Source organism: Somniosus microcephalus, chromosome 6 (genome assembly GCF_052327205.1).
Source record: "Somniosus microcephalus isolate GS21.2 chromosome 6, FLI_Smic_1.0, whole genome shotgun sequence".
NCBI classification, from domain to species: Eukaryota; Metazoa; Chordata; class Chondrichthyes; order Squaliformes; family Somniosidae; genus Somniosus; species Somniosus microcephalus.
The window spans coordinates 43294347-43309922 of record NC_140992.1 but is presented as its reverse complement, the minus strand read 5'-3'; the positions used below and the strand labels follow the sequence as shown (position 1 = coordinate 43309922).

The following is a 15576-nucleotide window of genomic DNA, read 5'->3' as shown; positions in this document are numbered from 1 at the left end:
GACACCATCCAGGACAAAGCAGCTCGCTTGATTGGCACCCCATCCACCACCTTAAACATTCATTCCCTCCACCACCAGTACACCATGTCTGCAGTGTGTACCATCTACAAGATGCACTGCAGCAACTCGCCAAGGTTTCTTCGACAGCACTTCCCAAACCCACAACCTCTACCACCTAGAAGGACAAGGGCAGCAGACACATGGGAACACCATCACCTTCAAATTCCCCTTCAAGCCACACACCACCCTGACATGGAAATATATCGCCGTTCCTTCATAGTCGCTGGGTCAAAATCCTTGAACTCCCTCCCTAAGAGCACTATGGGAGTACCTTCACCACACGGACTGCAGCGGTTCAAGGCGGCAGCTCACCACCACCTTCTCAAGGGCAATTAGGGATCAATGAATGCTGGCCTTGCCAGTGACGCCCACATCCCAGAAAGGAATGAAAAAAAAACTCCTTCTTAGGTAAGGCTACAGCTTCCCTCTGTGCCTTTCTTGGCATCCTCCAAAGGACCCACCGCTGCCTCCTCACAAGCAGCAACCCCAACTGTCCCATCCTACTGTCTCGCCGACCTTCCCGCCCAGCGCACCCACTGGGGGCTAATCTTGACAATCTCCTCCCCGTCCAACTTACCCCTCCCAGTACGGACTCTGGATGCTGGCAGCGGATCAGCGATCACTGACCCTCTCCTCATCGCCCCCCAGAATGTCCGTTCACTTGCGAACAAGGCCCTTACCATCCATGAGCTTATCGTGGACAATTGCATTGACATCATGGCCCTGATGGAAAGCTGGCTGAGGGGCGATGACACCTTACCCTTAAATAAAGCCACCCCGCCTGGCTATACCTTCCACCACTTGCCCCACCCAGACCGCCATGGTGGCGGTGTGGCTCATCACCAAATCACACCTTGGTCTGTCCCCCTACTCCTCTGGCACTTTCTCCTCCTTTGAGCATCTCACCTTATTCCACCCCTCTCACCTCATTTAAAATTCTCGTTCTCTATCGCCCACCCAAATACCATAAAATTGTTATCACATATCTTTCCTCCCTCAGCCTCTGCACTGAGCGACTTCTTATCCTCGGTGATTTCAACCTCCATCTCAATTCATCATGCTCTCTCTGCTCGGAGTTCACTACCCTCCTATCCTCCCTTAACCTCTCCCTCCATGTAAATTTCCCAACTCATATTTCATGGCCATCCTCTCGTGGCCTTGCGACTCCCATTGTGTCAATCACAGATAAGGCCATTTCTGACCACTTCCTTGTATTGCTCTCATCCCCCTTTCCCCTCCAACTTCCTTCTGTGCCCGCCCCTGAAAAAAAAACTGTCTCCCAATTGCACTTACAAAATCCCAACTGTCCAGCCTTTGGCCCTCCATTTACCACGACATTTCTGTAGATACCGATTTGCTCAACCACACCGTCACCACCACCATCTTTGATGTTCTCGTCCCTATTAAAACCATTACTCTCTCTCACCCTGGCCGTTCCCCTGGTACGGCCCTCATCTTCGCTCCCTTAACTCCAAGAGACGCAGACTTGAACGAATATGGTGGACAACTGGTTTAGCCATTCTGGCTGGACCACAAAGCATTATCGGGTCCTGCTCTCATTTGCCAAAACTGTTCACTATTCCAGGATCATTCTGGAATGCAAAGATAACCCCTGGCTTCTATTCTCTACTGCTAACCATCTTCTTAAACCCCTCGCCCCTGCCTCCTCCACCCTCACCTCGAACAACAAGTGCGTGGAGCTCATGGACTTCTTTGTCTTTAAGATTGAGACCATCTGATCAGCTGCCTCTGACCGGGCCAAACTTCCTCTAAGGATCCCCCCTGCCCTAGCATCTTTCTCCAGTTTCTCTCCGATCTCCCCTCATGACCTCTCTGTGGTCATCTTGTCCATGAGATCCACTTCCTACTCCCTCGACCCTATGCTCACTAAACTGCTGACCACCCAACTTCCTTTTCTGGCTCCCATGTTAGCTGGCATTGTTAACGGTTCTCTCCCCCCCTCAGGTACTGTCCCCCTCTCCTTCAAATCTATCATCAACCCTCTCCTCAAAAAACTAACCCTTGACCCCTCCGTCCTGGCAAACTACCGCACCATCTCCAACGTCCTTGAATGTGTTGTCGCCTCCCAATCAGTGCCCATCTTTCCCAGAACTCCATGTTTGAATCCCTCCAATCAGGTTTCCGCCCCTGCCACAGTGCCGAAACGGCTCTCAGTCACAAATGGCATCCTCGCCCCTCCCTATCTCTAATCTCCTCCAGCCCCACACAACCACCCACCCCCAAGAAATATCTGCGTCTCACCTCCCCTTTCAGCATTCTGAAGGGACCGCTCCCCCCGCAACACCCTGGTCCACTCCTCTATCACCCCAACACCCCTTCCCCTTCGCCCGGCACCTTCATGTGCAAGCGCAGGAGATGCAACACATGCCCCTTTACCTCCTCCCTTCCCACTGTCCAGGGCCCCAAACACTCCTTCCAGGTGAAACTGCGATTTACTTGTACTTCTTGCAATTTAGTATACTGTATTCGCTGCTCACGATGCGGTCTCCTCTACATTGGGGAGACCAAACGCAGATTGGGTGACCGCTTTGCGGAACAACTCCGTTCAGTCCGTAAGGGTGACCCCGAGCTTCCGGTCGCCTGTCACTTTAATTCCCCGCTCCACTCTCACTCCGACCTCAGCCTCTTGCACTATTCCAATGAAGCTCAACGTAACCTCGAGGAATAGCATCTCATCTTTCGATTAGGCACTTTACAATTTTAGACCATAACCTCTGCCCCTATCTTTTTTCATTTTTTTCTCTCTCTCTTACATGGCAGCTGTCGATTATTCTGCCATTTACACTTCATCTAGAGTCATCTTTTGTTTCTTAACTTGTCCCATTACCATCTCCTTTTGCCTTGCACCATCATCCCTTTTGTCTCTTAATCTGTCCTGCCTTCCACCCTATCACAGACCTTCCTTTTTCCAGTTCTGACAAAGGGTCATTGACCTGAAACATTAACTCGGTTTCTCTCTCCACAGATACTGCCTGACCTGCTGAGTATTTCCAGCATTTTCTGTTTTTATTTCAGATATCTGCGCTCCTCTAATTCTGGCCTCTTGAGCATCCCCGATTTTAATCGCTCAACCATTAGTGACCGTGCCTTCAGCTGCCTAGGCCCCAAGCTCCGGAATTCCCTCACTAAACCTCTCCGCCTCTCGACCTCTCTCCTCCTTCAAGACGCTCCTTAAAACCTACCTCTTTGACCAAGCTTTTAGTCATCTGCCCTCATTTCTCCTTATGTGGCTCGGTGTCAAATTTTTGTCTTATAATACTCCTGTGCAGCGCCTTGGGACGTTTTACTACGTTAAAGGCGCTATATAAATACAAGTTGCTGTTGTGCAGGAAGGACATTCAGCCCAATTAATTCTTCCATCCATAAAGACCCTTACAGGCCCCCTATTTCAGCATCTAATTGTTTTTTAAGTGATGCCATGGATTTTGCCTCCAACATTTCCTGAAATCAGTCTTGACTTTACCTGTTATTTGTTTGAACCCATGCCCCTTTGTCCTAATCTCACAATTTAAAGTAAACACCATTCATGGAGTAAGTGGACAGTCCAGTTTTCCTTTATGTGCAATACTTTAATCGTCAGCATTAAATTTAATCGACCATTGCTTTGCCCACATACATACTTTATCCATACACACTAAATGGTATGTACAATTTTAAAGGCCTGGGGGGTGCTTGCGCACAAATCTTTGAAGCTGACAGGACAGGTTAACAAAGCAGTTAATAAAGCACATGGGATCCTGGGCTTTATAAATAGAGGCACAGAGTACAAAAGCCAGGAAGTTATGCTAATCCTATATAAAAACACTAGTTCGGCTCCAGCTGGAGTAGTGTGTCCAATTCTGGGCACTACACCTTAGGAAGGACCTGAAGGCTTTGGAGAGAGTACAGAAGAGAGTTACTAGAATGGTTCCAGGGATGGGGATTACAGTTACGTGGACAGACTGGAGAAGCTGGGGTTGTTCTCCTTGGAGCAGAGAAGGCTAAGAGGAGATTTGATAGAGGTGTTTAAAATCATGAAGGATTTAGAAACAATAAATAAAGAGAAACTGTTTCCAATGGCTGAAGGGTCAAACCATTGCCACTGAACCCTTTCAGGGGCACCGACCGTTGAAAGGCCTTCCCTTTGCAGTCCATAGTTCAGTTAATTTCTGATTTAAAAATTCTAACCTGTACGGAAAGTTATTTCTTTTTAGATTGAAAGGATGGTGTGGGTGTTCCTTGCTGCTCTTGATGGATTTTGTTGTAACCAGTCAGGAAGTGAATACAGTGCCTGAATACTTCTCTGACTAATGACAATTGTCGCTGCAGGGAGGATGTTTCCCCTGGCTGGGGAGTCTAGAACCAGGGGTCACAGTCTCAGAATAAGGGGTAGGACTGAGATGAGGAGAACTTTCTTCACTCAGAGAGGGTGGTGAATCTTTGAAATTATTTACCTCAGAGGGCTGTGGAGGCTCAGTTGTTGAGTATATTCAAGACAGAAATCGCTAGATTTTTGAATATTAAGGGAATCAAGGGATATGGGTAGTGCAGGAAAGTGGAGATGAGGTAGAAGATCAGCCATTATCTAATTGAATGGCAGAGCAGGCTCGAAGGGCAATATGTTCTTATGCAAGGTGGGCTGATATTTATCTGGCAGAATGATGCACCCAAAACTTTAAAAATTGTTCATATTTCTGGTGACGACATGAAGACAAATAAATTAACGCTCATCAATTGTGGCAATTGTTTGAACTGCGAACTCATGTTAAAGGTAAAAAGACCAAGATTCCATCTGTAACTAAACTAAATTGAACTAGTATTAAATCAACGAAATGTCCGAGACAAGGAAAAGGACCAAATATTGGACTGAGAAAAATTCTGAATCGCAAATCACTATTAAAAACTTTCTTTTGTATCTTTGCCTTTCGATTTATGTTATTCTGCGTATGCTAAATTTAATCATGTGTCGCTAAGAGAAATGGTACACGATTTTACTGTGCATAATTCGGAAAGTTGGGTGCACTGAAAGAGAATGTGGGAATATGATATAACAATGCGCAAGCGATTAAAGGGACTGCTTAAAGGAATAAATATGCAGACACGGGATGATATCACAACAACAAACACTATTAAGGACTGATCTCAAAGGCAATTATGTATGGAGGGTTTCTACTTAAATCAGATACAAAAAGGGGCTAAATGAAACAGAAAACAATTAGATACCAAATTTTATATTAGGCAAACAAATGAGAATCTGGAAATCAAATGGGAATATGGATTGGTGTACGGTGCGAAGATTCGGATGGGTGCAAGCAGTGTGATATTATTTCGGACTGATTCCTGCGATAGTGGCAATACCATTGTTATCTGTTGATGCAAGACCGATGGAAATATTTAAAGTGACTCGATAAGACTTGTTGGAAGATGACATACGCAAAGAGTTGCATGTAGCTTCACCCTGGATGAAGAATCCCCTAACTTCACGATACAGGTTGATTGATGCAACGCAGAGAACTAATGTTCGAAGAGAGGAATGTAATGCGTTACACGCCATATGTTTGGTTGGCGAACAACATTTTGCCTTACACCAACCAAATGACTAAAATTGGGGAAAAATATTGGTGTCTGTTAGGGCACACAATGTTACAGAAATTCAAGTAAACATTATCCTCCAGACAGAAGCCTTAAGAGCAGTTGTAAATTTTGGCCATCCAATTCTGCCCCTTTCTTGAGTTTTAAATCGATATTGCAACGCATCAGCACTTCTCAGGGACAATATCATCGATTTGCAGTAGCATATGATAAAAATATTAGCTCTGATGGGAAAATAAATTTGCGAGACCACAAAAAGGTCTTTTTTAGCCTCAAAGTGGGGAATGTAAGAATATCAAAATGTTTTTAAATTACTTTTATTTCTAACAAAGAAAAACACGAGGTGTGAAAAGGCACGAAGCCCTCATCTCTGTTCGAACAACTGGGTGGTCATAAAACATCAGATCGCGTTGCATCCAGCAGGAAGCAGACCATAAAGAAAGTAGTACAAGAGGAGATGCAATGTTTTTACTTGGGTAGAAAGACCTTTGGTACCTTCAAGACCCAGTGGCGTGAACAGGCTTGGAGAAGCCACGTTCACGGGCCCTCATCAAATCTATGCACGCGAGAGATTAGAAGCGAGGCTGATGTGCGCTGCTCGGTATGGGTGTTTAGGATTAATGTTTTGTCAATAATAAATGAAGTAAATTATCAGACATATTACTGTCTCTTTTTGAATCTGCTTAAAGGGTAAAGGAGTTATCCAACAGCATGGGTCCCCTTCCTAAGGGCCACTCACCCAATCACCTTCCGAAGTCCTCAGCCCCTATGGTCCAACATCCCACTACATCTACATACCAGGTAACAAACTACATCCACATCCAATCGTCAACCTAAACTTCACAGTCAGGAATGACCTGAAGACCACTACTATGTAATGCTACTCAAAGAACATAAATTTCTAAGTGCCATGTAGGATTATTGAAACTTTATATAACTGAAAAACTTCAGAATGAAAAAGACATGAAATTTGTGACTGAATTCTTGGTCATTACAATTTCAGAGCTGTTATTGAATCTAGGTGTTGATATAGGGCAACACCCACCCTTGGTCCCCTAGTACTCCAACTGGCCAGTGAAAACAATAGAACACCTCATAGCCATGAGAGCTGTTCAGAGAACAATGTTTCTTTCAAAATTGATGTAATAATAAGTTTCAAGACAGCCAGAAACTGACTTGGAAGAATTCCCGTAACAATTTTCAAAAAACACACACGTGGCAGTCTGAAAGGAAAAAAAAAAAGAGCCTCGAAACTGCTGTTGGTGCACCATCTGGGGAGTAACTAATTTTGTGGAAAAATTCTTGCTTGCCCTTTAACACCTAATATTTCTGTTTGCCGAAGCATGATCTCTCTGAAAGGCTGTGGAATGTGGGTGCTGGGACAATTGTAGCTTTTGAGACCGAGATCATTGGATTTTTGTTCAGTAAGGATATCAAAGGATATGCAGCTATGGTGGGTAAATGGAGTTGAGGTACAGATCAGCCACGAGCTAATTGACTGGTGGAGTAGGCAGAGTAGCTTACTCCTGTTCCTATATACGATCTCCCAGCTGTAATGGAATATCAGGACTAATTAGGCAGCTTAACCAGTCAATAAACTGCATTTGCACAGGACTTAGGGCTACAATATTATTGTGGAATGGAGTACTGCTCAATTTGATGGGCATGAAGTATGGGAAAGGAGAACTGACCTGCAATAGAAGAGAAGCAGCGTCAAAATGCATTTGCTTCAGCTAATCGGTCAGCAGAATTTGTACAACCCATCGGACCTGACCAAAAGCTGCAATACCAAGTGCCTGCCCCAAATACAGAAAGTGTACCCCCATAACCCGCAACTCGTTTTGTGCTCACCCAGGGTAAACATTCATAAAGCTTAACTGTGCAGTTCTGCCAAGAAACAACACGTTGAATGTTGGTCATACTCATCCACGATGCAGCACGGAATGAATACAAGTAGCAATTTACAAATATGGTCAGACAGAAATCTTAAGGAAGCTTGTCACAGGAAATCCTTGTAAGATAGCTTAGTTGCAAGATTCATATTGGGAAAGATTGGCAGCAGTGCATCAATGTCTATGCTACTTAAACCTGTAAAAACTCAAAAGCACACATCTGCTTGCAGCCTAAAATGACACTTAATAAAAGGGAGTGGTATAAGACTAGAGGAAGCCCCAGTTTGGGGAGGCCACCTATAGGAAATTAGGTATTGAAGAAGCCATAGGGTCTAGACTAGTACAAATCTGCTCTAGTCATCTCATCTCCATACTCACTCACTTGTCAAACAAGCATAGTCAACCACAAAAACATCACATACAGTACATTGCAATGTAAGGGCTGTTTGAAGGCATATTTGAAGCATAGCAAATGATGTTCACTGCTCCATATATTTAACAAAAGCTACTAAGCCCACTTGCATCTTTCACTAACCATACAAGGTGAACAAAAACAGTAAACATTACTGACATGGTCATAATTTTCAGCACTAATTTAAAAGGTAGGCAAAGCCCAAGAGTAAAAAGAATACAGCTAGCTTCATGCCAATTCTTCCAATTACTTTACAATAAGAAATAGGTAATATAAGCAGTTTTGAGGAAGTGGGTTGGGGGTGGAAAGCATCAATGGGACCAAATATATAGTCCATAATAATACTTATAACGTTGCCACAGTTACAATTGTTTGGAGTTTATAAACTTGATAAAGCAATCAGTTTTATTGCATCATGTTTAATGTTATATTTTACACCATGCTCTTTATCATTTATTGAAGTACACGCCAATAACCCTTTCCCCCAATTACTTAATGCGAAGGAAACTGTTCAATCTCAGGATTACAGAAAGGAAGGCTGGAGCGCTGCCTGTGTCACCACATAAACCGTTCAGCAACACTTAAAAGCTTCAACGGATTCAGACCGCATCTTTCCACATCAATCAGCCTCGCACATTGCCCTCGCTCTGCCATTCACATCCCCCATGTTGTCCCTGGGTCCCCGAGGCTGCCCAGGCCAAGGCCTCGATACTCACAGGTCTCACCCGTTCGGGGTATCAATCCTTCTCTCCTTGGGCCAACTCAAACCCAAGACAGGCACCAAGTGCACCAAGCTGCAATCTCCCACTTACCGAGAGACATGTCAAGCTTGTCGGGCCCGGTGTCTCCCATTACCGCCACACTCCCGTTCATGGCGACCAGGTCTGTCCGGCTCCAACCGCCCGCGTTTACGTTTAGCGCAGACCTCATCACGCACTTTTACGTATAAAGTCGAAACGTGCCCCGATTGGTGTTTTTTTTAAGGTCTCAGATTTTGGGTAGCTCTGAAGTGCAGTGTTCGGTGTCTGCGGGTTTTTGTTTTAAAGTAAGAAAAGCAGTGATGCAAGTTTGTAAACCCACTCAAATGAATAGAGCAAAAAATTTTTTTCCAGACAGAAAATAGTTTGTCGCGAGAAAGAATTAGTTCTGATGACACTGGGTAAGGAATAAGATCCCCGGTTAGATTCCCAGTCTGGGGTGAGTTAACTGATCTCAGCTCGGGCAAACGTACCTCGACTTCTAAAAGTACTACTTGAGAGGTCCTTTTACTAGTTAAGTTCAGTGATCTTTAAGGGTAAGACATAGATTTGGATTAGTGTCTGTCTCAGGCTGAACCACACTGTTCGCAACCTTGGTGTCATATTTGACCCTGAAATGAGCTTCCGACCACATATCCGCAGCATAACAAAGAACGCCTATTTTCACCTCCGTAACATCGCCCATCTCTGCCCTTGCCTCAGCTCATCTGCTGCTGAAACCCTCTGTGATGAAATATGTCATTCATCAGACTCTGTATTTAACTACATATATTGTATTGCCTGCTCCGGTGTTTTACCTTGTATTGTATATAGTGCACCGCCCCCTTTCTCCCCATTGGGTGTGTTGGCTCCGCCCATACCTGGCCCTACTTAAGACAAGCCCAGGCTTGTCTTGCAGCAGAATGCTAGGTGAAGACACAGGCGTGTTTCTTTGCTAATAAAAGCCTTGTTTTATCCAGTTAACTTTGAGCCTTGAGGTTATTGAGGCGCACGGTGGCATAGTGGTTAGCACTGTTGCCTCACAGCGCCAGGGACCCGGGTTTGAATCCGGCCTCGGGTGACTGTGTGGAGTTTGCACATTCTCCCCATGTTTGCGTGGGTTTCCTCCGGGTGCTCCGGTTTCCTCCCACAGTCCAAAGATGTGCGGGTTAGGTTGATTGGCTATGATAAAAAAAAATTGACCCTTAGTGTTAGGGGGATTAAATACGTGAGGTTACGGGGATAGGGTGGGATATGTGTTGGTGTAGGGGTTATGGAGATCGGGTGGGATATGTGTCGGTGCAGGCTCGATGGGCCGAAATGGCCTCTATCTGCACTGTGAGGTTTCTGTGATCAATTTTATTAGCAAACTTTCAACGATGGATCAACTTTTGAAACCGGAACGCTTGGATTTGGACCCGCATGCTTCGGATGCATCGGCACAGTTTGGACACTGGTTCCAGTGCTTGGAATTTTTTATGGCCAACTCCGAAGCCGTCACAACCTCTAAAGCCACCGGAGATGTGAAACTCGGGATCCTGCAGAATCGGGTAAGCCACCGGGTTTTTCCACTCATCCAAGACGCCGCCACCTACCTGGATGCCTGCAACATTCTAAAGGCCCACTATCAGCGGCCTACCAACGAGGTGTACGCCAGGCATCTGCTTGCTACTTGCACACAGTGACCCGGAGAGTCGCTAGAGGACTTTCTAGTCACCCTAAAAGTGCTTGGCAAAGACTGCAAATGCAAAAACATGAAAGCCACGGTATACACAGACGAGCTTATTCGGGATGCCTTTATCGCAGGCCTTAGCTCTAATTACATCCGGCAGAGACTGCTAGAGAAAACGGGCCTAGATCTGACACAGGCTGTGGACACAGCGCGATCGCTGGATGTGGGCCGCGCGGCCCACGCCGCCTCTGCTTCCCCGCCCGGTAGCCCAACACCGTTGGGGCCCTGCTCTCCCCCCAGAAGCCCTACGACCGCCGCGACGCATTGGGGCCCCAAATGCTACTTCTGCGGGCAGCCGAAGCACACCAGGAACCTGTGCCCGGCGAAAGGCACCACCTGCTGTAAGTGCGGTAAGAAGGGGCACTTTGGGAAGGTGTGCAGAGGAAACCCCGCAGGCAAACCCGCCACCGCCGCGTGCGCGCCGTGGGAGTGGCCATCTTGGACGCCATCTTGTCCGACCTCGTGGGGTCCGCCATCTCGCGAGCAGACATCGTGGACGCCATCTTACCCGGCCTCGTGTGGCCCACCATCTTGTCCCGATCAGGGCCCTACAGTGGCGTCGATCACAGTGGACCAGTCCAGACCGCACCCACTATCCAAATCGATGGTGGACATCGAGGTAAACGGGTGCAAGGTTAAATGTTTAATTGACAGCGGGAGCACGGAGAGCTTCATTCACCCTGATCTGGTACAACGACTCTCCCTAACTATAGTCCCTACTCAGGGCACGGTCTCTATGGCCGACAAAACCCAGATATCGACTATTGCGGGTTACTGCGCGGTACGATTGTCCGTTAAAGGCACTGTATATAATAATTTTAAACTGTTAATTATGAAGGATTTATGTGTGAGCGTGATCTTGGGCCTGGATTTTCAGTGCCACCACCAAAGCATCACGCTCAATTTCGGTGGGACCCAGCCACCCCTCACAGTGTGCGGTCTGGCTACCCTGAAGGTAAAGCCGCCTTTGCTATTCGCGAACCTTACCCCTAACTGCCGGCCAATAGCGACCAAAAGCAGGAGGTACAGCTGGGAGGACAGGCGGTTTATCGCGACCGAGGTAGACAGGCTCCTGAGGGAGCGCATTATTGAACGCAGCAACAGCCCGTGGCGCGCCCAAGTGGTGGTGGTGAGGGGTAGCGAGAAGAAGCGGATGGTGATTGACTATAGTCAAACAGTCAACATCTATACCCAACTAGACGCCTACCCGCTACCCCGCATATCCGAGATGGTGAACCAAATCGCCCAATACCGGGTGTTCTCCACTATCGACCTCAAGTCAGCGTACCACCAGCTCCCTATCAGACCAGAGGACCGTTCGTACACCGCCTTCGAGGCAAATGGACGCCTCTACCAGTTCCTCAGAGTCCCCTTTGGGGTGACGAATGGGGTCTCGGTCTTTCAGAGGGAGATGGACCGCATGGTCGATGACCACCACTTGCAGGCAACCTTCCCCTATCTCGACAACGTCACCATCTGCGGCCACAACCAACAGGACCACGACTCAAACCTCGCGAGGTTTCTGAAAACCGCACAAAAACTCAACCTCACCTACGAGGACAAGTGCGTTTTCAACACCACGCGCCTCTGCATACTAGGCAGCGTGGTGGAGAATGGGGAAATTGGACCAGACCCCGACCGATTGCGCCTCCTACGGGAGCTGCCCCTGCCCAACACTCCCAAAGCCCTGAAAAGGTGCCTGGGGTTATTCTCGTATTATGCCCAATGGGTCCCTAACTACTCCGATAAAGCTCGCCCCCTCTTGAAAGCATCCTCTTTCCCGCTCTCTGCTGAGGCCTATGCTGCCTTCAAAAGCACTAAGCAGGATATTGAGCGGGCCACGCGACAGGCAGTGGACGAGAACACTCCCTTTCAAGTGGAAAGTGATGCGTCTGACTTTGCCTTGGCGGCCACCCTCAACCAGGCGGGGCGGCCCGTAGCTTTCTTCTCGAGGACCCTCCAGGGGCCCAAGATCAGACACTCCTCCGTGGAAAAGGAGGCCCAAGCCATCGTGGAGGCAGTGCGCCACTGGCGGCACTACCTAGCCGGCAAACGCTTCACCCTACTTACCGACCAGCGGTCGGTAGCGTTTATGTTCAATAATAAACGGAGGGGGAAGATTAAAAATGATAAGATTCTTAGGTGGCGGATCGAGCTCTCCACCTTCGAGTACGACATCATATACCGGCCGGGGGCCCTTAACGAATCCCCCGACGCCCTCTCACGAGGGATGTGTGCCAATGCCACCGGGGATCGGCTACAGACCCTCCACAACGACCTCTGCCACCCAGGGGTCACACGGCTGTTCCACTTCATAAAGTCCCGCAACTTACCCTACTCGATTGAGGAAGTTCGGTCCCTGACCAGGAACTGCCGCACTTGCGCTGAGTGCAAGCCTCGGTTCTACCGCCCTGATAGAGCCCACCTAATCAAAGCTACACGGCCCTTTGAGCGGCTTAGCTTAGATTTCAAGGGCCCCCTCCCGTCCGTCGACCGCAATGTTTACTTCCTGAACATTGTGGACGAATACTCCCGTTTCCCATTCGCCTTCCCCTGCCCAGACATGACCAGTGCCACGGTCATTAAATGCCTCAACAGCCTGTTCTGCCTGTTCGGTATGCCAAGCTATATCCACACGGATAGGGGGGCGTCCTTCATGAGTGAAGAGCTACGCCAGTACATGCTGTCCAAGGGGATTGCCACGAGCCGTACCACCAGCTACAACCCCCGGGGTAACGGTCAGGTGGAGCGAGAGAACGGGACAGTATGGAGGGTAGTTACCCTAACTCTAAGGACCAAGGGCCTCCCTATCTCCCGCTGGCAGGAAGTCCTCCCAGATGTGCTCCACTCAATACGGTCACTATTGTGTACCGCCACTAATGCCACGCCTCATGAGCTAATGTTTGTGTTTCCCCGGAAATCCACCTCGGGCGTATCCATACCGTCATGGCTCTCCACCCCAGGTCCGGTACTTTTGCGGAAGCATGTGAGGGGCCACAAGACGGACCCTCTCGTGGAGCCAGTGCACCTGCTCCACGCCAACCCACAATATGCGTATGTCCGGCACGCCGACGGACAGGAGGACACTGTGTCCATAAAAGACCTCGCCCCAGCCGGCAACAACAGCAATAACGACGACGACTACAACAACAACAGCAACAACGACAACAACTATTACCCACCCACTCCACCCACTATTCTTTCATCACCCCCGGAAGAACACCAGCCAACGGTACCCCCACCACCTACTCCTTCAACAACCCCAGTGGCGCCCCCGGCAGAGACCCAGGAGGTCACCCGGGACACCCAGCCGGCACCCGCGGCACCGCAACCGTTACGTCGGTCACAGAGGACTATCACACCCCCGGACAGACTAAATCTGTAGAAGGGATGAATGTGATGAAATATGTCATTCATCAGACTCTGTATTTAACTACATATATTGTATTGCCTGCTCTGGTGTTTTACCTTGTATTGTATATAGTGCACCGCCCCCTTTCTCCCCATTGGGTGTGTCAGCTCCGCCCATACCTGGCCCTACTTAAGACAAGCCCAGGCTTGTCTTGCAGCAGAACAGCAGAATGCTAGGTGAAGACACAGGCATCTTTCTTTGCTAATAAAAGCCTTGTTTTATCCAGTTAACTTTGAGCCTTGAAGTTATTGAGGCGCATCACCCTCATCCATGCCTTTGTTACCTCTAGACTTGACTATTCCAACGCACTCCTGGCCGGCCTCCCACATTCTACCCTACGTAAACTTGACATCCAAAACTCAGCAGCCTGTGTCCTAACTCGCACCAAGTCCCGTTCATCCATCTCCCCTGTGCTCGCTGACCTACATTGGCTCCCAGTTAAGCAGCGCCTCGATTTCCATCCTTGTTTTCAAATCCCTCCATGGCCTCGCCCCGTCCTATCTCTGTAATCTCCTTCAACCCTCCGAGATATCTACGCTGCTCTAATTCTGGCCTCTTGAGCATCCCTGATTATAATCGCTCAACCATTGGTGGCCGTGCCTTCTGTTGCCTAGGCCCTAAGCTCTGGAATTCCCTGCATAAACCTCTCTGCCTCGCTACCTCTCTTTCTTCCTTTAAGACACTCCTTAAAACCTACCTCTTTGACCAAGCTATTGGTCACCTGCCCTAATTTATCCTTATGTGGCTCGGTGTCAAATTTTTTGTCTTACAATACTCCTGTGCAGCGCCTTGGGACATTTTACTATGTTAAAGGCGCTATATAAATACAGTTGTTGTTGTAGTAACTGGCTAAATAAAGAACTTCTTGTCATCTCAGGTGGATGTAAAACATCCCACAGCACTATTCAAAGAAGAGGAGGCCACTTTGAATAACTAGTAGGAACGCTGAGGCCATTCTTAATCAGGGATGTTGTCCCATATTGTATACAACCTTCTACCATTAATGATTAAGCAGGATATAGACTGTTCAATGTGATCATTCTCCTGTCGCATAACGATGATTATTGTGCCTGAGAAGTGTTGCAACATAGATTTAAGATTCAACAAATGTGTGGAATCGTATGGCCAAAATTTACAACTACTTGTAAGGCTTCTGTCTGGAGGCAATGTTTACTTGAATTATTGTAAAATTGTGGGCCCTTACAGGCACCAATATGTTATCCCTAATTTTAGTCATTTTGATTGGTGTAAGGCAAAATGTTGATCGCCAAACCGGACATGAAGTGTCCACGTGTGTGTAGCACTTCTCATTAGTTGTAACGCAAGACCTTCCTCTCACGTAAATAAACAACGTTGGTCTTCTTAGATTTCCATCGAGCAATTAGAATAGTACAATTAGGGGATTCTTTATCCAGGGTGAAACCACAAGCTGGCAGTGCGCTTTGCAAAATGTTACATCTGCATAACCAGGCCCCACTTTACTTGGAAAAGCATGAAGTGTGTGGTGCAATCCAGAACCCTTCTTTTCCTCTCACTAATATCTTTGGATAATTTACAGATTCTTTATGTATATCATCCTCCAACAAGCCTATCAAGTCCACATCAAATACTTCCATTGGTCTTACACAAAGATAGGCAGCATTGCAAGCAATGTAGATGGAAGCATAAAATTACACAGCTATCAATAGATTAAGTGAATGGGCAAAACTGTGGCAAATGAATTTCAATATAGGCAAATG

General features: G+C 47.5%; 1 protein-coding gene across 3 annotated transcripts in view; it reads right to left on the bottom strand.

The window, feature by feature from the left end:
- The window catches only part of LOC147115650 (UAP56-interacting factor-like), a 41006-nt gene extending 32129 nt beyond the window's left edge, over positions 1–8877 (bottom strand). The window contains exon 1 of one of the 3 annotated variants that reach the window (XM_085990083.1): positions 8769–8877. In XM_085990083.1, coding sequence (XP_085846209.1) covers positions 8769–8829 — 61 coding nt within the window. In that variant the 5' untranslated portion in view covers positions 8830–8877. The other 2 variants (XM_085990085.1, XM_085990084.1) reach the window with 2 other exon arrangements.
- Positions 8878–15576: the final 6699 nt, after the last annotated feature.